The sequence below is a fragment of the Procambarus clarkii genome, chromosome 5 (assembly GCF_040958095.1).
Source record: "Procambarus clarkii isolate CNS0578487 chromosome 5, FALCON_Pclarkii_2.0, whole genome shotgun sequence".
NCBI lineage: Eukaryota > Metazoa > Arthropoda > Malacostraca > Decapoda > Cambaridae > Procambarus > Procambarus clarkii.
In genome coordinates, this window is record NC_091154.1 from 840,204 (window position 1) to 845,509 (window position 5,306).

Below are 5,306 nucleotides of genomic sequence, written 5' to 3' on the forward strand. Positions count from 1 at the left end.
TGCTCCCCCTGGGCAACACCTCCCTACATTTTGACCATTAGCTATCGATGCTGCCGTCAGCCATTCCTCTTCAATGGCCCAGTTCGATACCAGGCTCCCTTGAAGGTCACTGGAAGACGTGTTTGCCCAACTGGGCTTGAGTTTAGGAGCCATCGTGCGTGATTGTGCCGTTAAGCGGCGACATTGTTCCACTACCAGAGTTACAGGACGCCTGACGCCTTATGGTCTGGGGGTTACTGGGGGTCCATAGTCTTCCAGCTGGTTCTCTGTGTGGGGTGTCCCTCGCCTCCCTCTCTGGGGGACGCCTCGGGTCGCCAAGCATCTCCTCGCAGCCTCTTTATCTCCCGTAAGACACAGTAGTCTTCCACCCACACGCCACCATTACCCGCAAGACTTCCTGTTGTTCTCTTCACGGGAACACTTGGGCATCTCTGACACTAGTGCCCCCCTGGCCCCTAGATCAACAACAATTATGCCCGGCAACTCTGCTTAATTATCCTACCCAGCGGCAGTGTTGTGTCTCCAGGAGATGCCCCAAGTCACAAGACAACTCCAGCAGTCATCAGGAGATAACCCTTATGCAATCTCTATGAATTATAAAGATGACAAAAACTCACGAGTGTCCAGAATGTGGGAAAAGGTTTCGTCAACTTGGACATGTGAAGGAGCACATTCTTTTGCATACAGGGGATAAACCTCATGAATGTACAGAATGTGGGAAAAGATTTCGTCAACTTGGACATGTGAAGGAGCACATGCTAGTGCATTCGGGGGATAAACCTCACGAGTGTCCAGAGTGTGGAAAGAGATTCAGTCAACTTGGAGGTGTGAAGAAGCATATGGTTGTGCATACCCGGAATAAACTTCACGAGTGTCCTGTGTGTGTGAAAAGATTCAGTCAACATGCAAGTATGAAATCCCACATGATGGTACATTCAGGTCACAAACCTTTCGAATGTTCCGAATGTGGGAAAAGATTCACTCATCTTCAAAGTATGAAGTCTCACATGACTGTGCATACTGGCCAGAAACCTTGTGAATGTGCAGAATGTGGGAAAAGATTCAGTCAACTTGGAGATATGAAGAAGCACATGGTTGTGCATACTGGAGATAAACCTCATGAGTGTCCAGAGTGTGGGAAAATATTCACTCAACTTGGTAGTATGAAAGTCCACATGATGATGCATACGGGCCAGAAACCTTTTGAATGTGCCGAATGTGGGAGAAGATTCAGCGACCGTAGAGGTATAATTAGACACATGTTAGTGCACACAGATGATAAGCCTCACGGGTGTTCAGAGTGTGAAAAGAGATTTCGTTACCGTAATAGTATGAAACGTCACATGTTATTGCATCCAGGTGTTAAATCTACTGTAACTTAGTGTCCTGTCTTTTGAAACACGTCTTTTAAACCAAAAATAATTTTAAAGGGAACATAATGGTGTGTATGTTAGATAAACCTTGTGTCCAATTATTTATGCAATTTAGTATGATATTAGATGCTTATCAAGACATTAATTTCCTACTAATCCAATATACTCTTAGGAAACCATTCTATATCAGTTGGAAGTCCCACAAGTGTATTTTTGTTTACATAGCCTTGCAGGAGATGTGTACACTGCCATAGAAGGCAAAGCTCTTCAATGTAGTGTATATAAGTTATATTATGATCATCTTAATGTAAGAGATAGATGCCCTCATTTAGGTCCTGCTAAGAAATTTATTTAAAATATAATAGACAAAGGTAAGGACATGATATATTTAATAAACTATTTATAAACATTTGGGTTGAGAGTAGAAAAAGTTTGAGATATACCAAGTATTACTCCCTAAAAATAAATTAAATAGGAATAAAATAATGTTTTATAACCAGGTATGTTGAGACTCATCCATTTTCTTTTCTATTTTAATTTATTAAAAATTTTCAAATTTTGTTTTAGAGTACGTATTTAAAAAAAAAATTATTTAATTTTGTCTAGAGTATAAATACAAAATATATAGTTTCCTAGTCAACTAAGGCAACATCTGGGATCATCCAGGACATAAGCTCGAACCCTCATCATGGCCTTTGTGGATTTGTTTACAAAATACTTGTCTTCTGTGTTATCTATCTTTATTACTGTCCAATATAAACAACTTTCTTTTTTTAGTCAAACTAGCATTTTTTTTTTTTTTTTTTTTTTTGTTACTTTCACATTTTTATGGTTATATTGTCTGTAGGCATATATATTTATATTATATATTTATATTTATATATAATATGTATTAACCTAACTTTAGCAGTTACATTAGTCGTACTTGGGTGTTTAAAAGTCACAATCGAGGTATTATATTTATCCGAGTCTGGCATTTCTTTCTGCCAGGTTTTAGCATTAACCACCTCCAGAATTTATATTATCCTCGGTAAATTGTGAACATGGTGGCTCGCCTTGGATATGCCTAATTGCTGTTATTATTCGTATATTCATTTACATATTTATTTACAAGGATATATAATTTATATTAAATGATATTCATTTTTAAGTATAGGTCTAAGCATATATGTTGACTATTATTAAGGCTTATATATTGAAAGATATGGAAGTAGCCAATATTGATATAATTGGTCATCCAACCCATACATAAGAAAAAGGCAGTGATAATATTTCAGTTCGTCCTGGACCATTATGAAGATTATATATCAGTCCAGTAAATATATATATTTAGTCCAGGATGGACTAAAATGCTGTTTCTCCCTTTATTTTCAGATGTGTGGATTGGCTGTTAAATTTTCATCCACATTATTGTGACTTGCTGCCTGCATTTAACTGGTAGTTAACGTTTTTGTTTTTTAATGAATGTGAATAATGTAAAGTTGTTATTATTGCTTTTTATTATAGACAATGCAGCAGGGCCGTCTTTATGGCCCTTTCATTCTAATTTAGAACTTGACAGTTCTCTCTACTTAAAAGGTCTCTTTAAGTATGAGTGTTCTTTTAATTAGTATACAAATTTGCTTCAAGTAACATTTTTTATTTGTCCTCTGAGAATTTTTTAGTATATAACCCAAAACTTGTTCCATGTCTGGGGGTCCAGGTGATCTGGCACCGTTCCTTTATACTTTCCTCATATCCCAGCTCCTTATCCTCATATCCCTTATAAGTGCTATATATAGTCACATTGACTTAGTGCGTCTTCCCCATAATTTTCTTCTCAGTTACTTGCTGATCTGAGGACACAACGAAGGGAATAACAAAATTGATGAGAAAGTAATTATTATAATGTTAAAGAATTTATTTATTTATTTATATTGAAGAAGGTACATTGGGGGTTAAGAGAGAACATAGAAATGAAGTTGATTTTACAGTACATTCTTGTAAAACCACTAGCACGCATAGCATTTCAGGCAAGACTTGATTTCAATATTATGAGCATGCAGTGATCACTGAACGATCATCGTTAGTGACTAACAATGCTAAGCATAAGGAAACTGATAATTATCTCTCTCGCTTCAATAATTGGAAAAGAAATCAACTAATATCACTACTAAATAATCCTGATTGTGTACATATTGTGGGAAACTTTTAAACCCCACATGTTTATGGAGGCAATCTAGACCTCTAAATGGGTTTCAGTCTCTTCACATTTGGTAAAAGTCACATTGCAACATATTTATTGCTACTTCAATTTTCTAAATTAACTACTGTTTGCATCGGAAATACCACCCGACCCGGCACGACATACAAACGGTACTGTATTCTTCCTCCTCGATGTGAAGACCTTGTCACTCATGGGTCCCAGTGGTACATAATAGCTGTATTAGTGACTTGGAACCCATTAACCCTCAAAATTCATTCATCCTCAAAAATCACTCAAACAATTCGTATACTAACTGCTAGTACATAAGCTAGTACATAAAAGATAGAGCTAGTACATACAATACCTAAAGGCATTAATACGCATAGCGTTTCGGGCAAGGTGTGGGGAAAAAATACTTGCGATTAAAACTTAATAGTAATTGTGATTAGAGTATAAATTGAATTGAAAAAACGGAATAACAAAAAGAGGGGGAACATCGCAGAAAATTGTAATTATACAAGTTGGTCAACAAACAGCATTGTTTAAAATAGCAGACGTGGGTTGACATTTAGAAGTAAGGTAGGTTACAGGGAGTTTATTAGGTAGTAATTAGCTTTTATCTTAAACTGGTTGAGAGAGGTACAGTTTTTAACACGATTGGGAAGGTCATTCCACATTCTGGATCCCTTGATTTGTAGAGTATTTATAGTTAAATTAAGTCGTACTCTTGGAATATCAAATGAGTATTTGTTTCTGGTGTTGTGCCAACACTATTGATATTGTGAGTAATGTAGGAAGGTGACTGATATATTTCAAGGCAAATATAAGAAGCGTCGACAAGCCGCCAGGTTCTTGTTCTCGTCGAGGTCAATAGTGTTAGTGGCTCAGGTAAATTCAGGTAAATTATAATTTAGCCAAAGTCGAGGAACCAAAGAAAACGATGGTGACACAGGAACGCAAGCGACCGACACCATCACAACAACAACAACAATTACCAGCACCAAACATGGCAGACAACACTACTAAAGACTCCTGGTTCATGCTTCACAACGAGCGCACGCCTTCTCCCCCTGAGCAACACATCACCACATTTTGACCATTGGATCTCGATGCTGCCGTCAGCCATTCCTCTTCAACGGCCCAGTTCGATACCAGGCTCCCTTGAAGGTCACAGGAAGACGTGTTTGCCCAACTGGGCTTGAGTTTAGGAGGAGCCATCGTGCGTGATTGTGCCGTTAAGGGGCATCATTGTTCCACTACCAGAGTTACAGGACGCCTGACGCCTTATGGTCTGGGGTCACTGGGGGTCCATAGTCTTCCAGCTGGCTCTCTGTGTGGGGTGTCCCTCGCCTCCCTCTCTGGGGTCACTGGGTGTCCATAGTCTCCCAACTGGTTCTCTGTGGGGGGGGGGGGTGTCCCTCGCCTCCCTCTCTGGGGGACGCCTCGGGTCGCCAAGCATCTGCCTCGCAGCCTCTTTATCTCCCGTAAGACACAGTAGTCTTCCACACACACGCCACCATTACCCGCAAGACTTCCTGTTGTTCCCATCACGGGAACGCTTGGGCACATCCGACACTAGTGCCCTCCTGGCCCCAAGATCAACAACAACTATGCCCGGCAACTCTGCTTAATTATCCTACCCAGCGGCAGTGTTGTGTCTCCAGGAGACGCCCCCCCCCCCCAAGTCACAAGACAACTCCAGCAGTCATCAAGGGATAACCCTCATGCAAACTCTATGAATCATAAAG

General features: G+C 39.7%; 1 protein-coding gene across 1 annotated transcript; it reads left to right on the top strand.

Moving 5' to 3' along the window:
• The first annotated feature begins 602 nt into the window (after positions 1 to 602).
• LOC123766780 (gastrula zinc finger protein XlCGF57.1-like) lies at positions 603 to 1,382 on the top strand. The gene has a single exon (XM_045756151.2). It carries the CDS (start codon positions 603 to 605, stop codon positions 1,380 to 1,382), a length of 780 nt encoding a protein of 259 aa, XP_045612107.2.
• The last annotated feature ends 3,924 nt before the right edge of the window (positions 1,383 to 5,306 follow it).

Bases quoted from the DNA above. Each gene is read 5' to 3' on its own strand.
- LOC123766780 (XM_045756151.2), top strand. From the start codon at position 603: ATGACAAAAACTCACGAGTGTCCAGAATGTGGGAAAAGGTTTCGTCAA.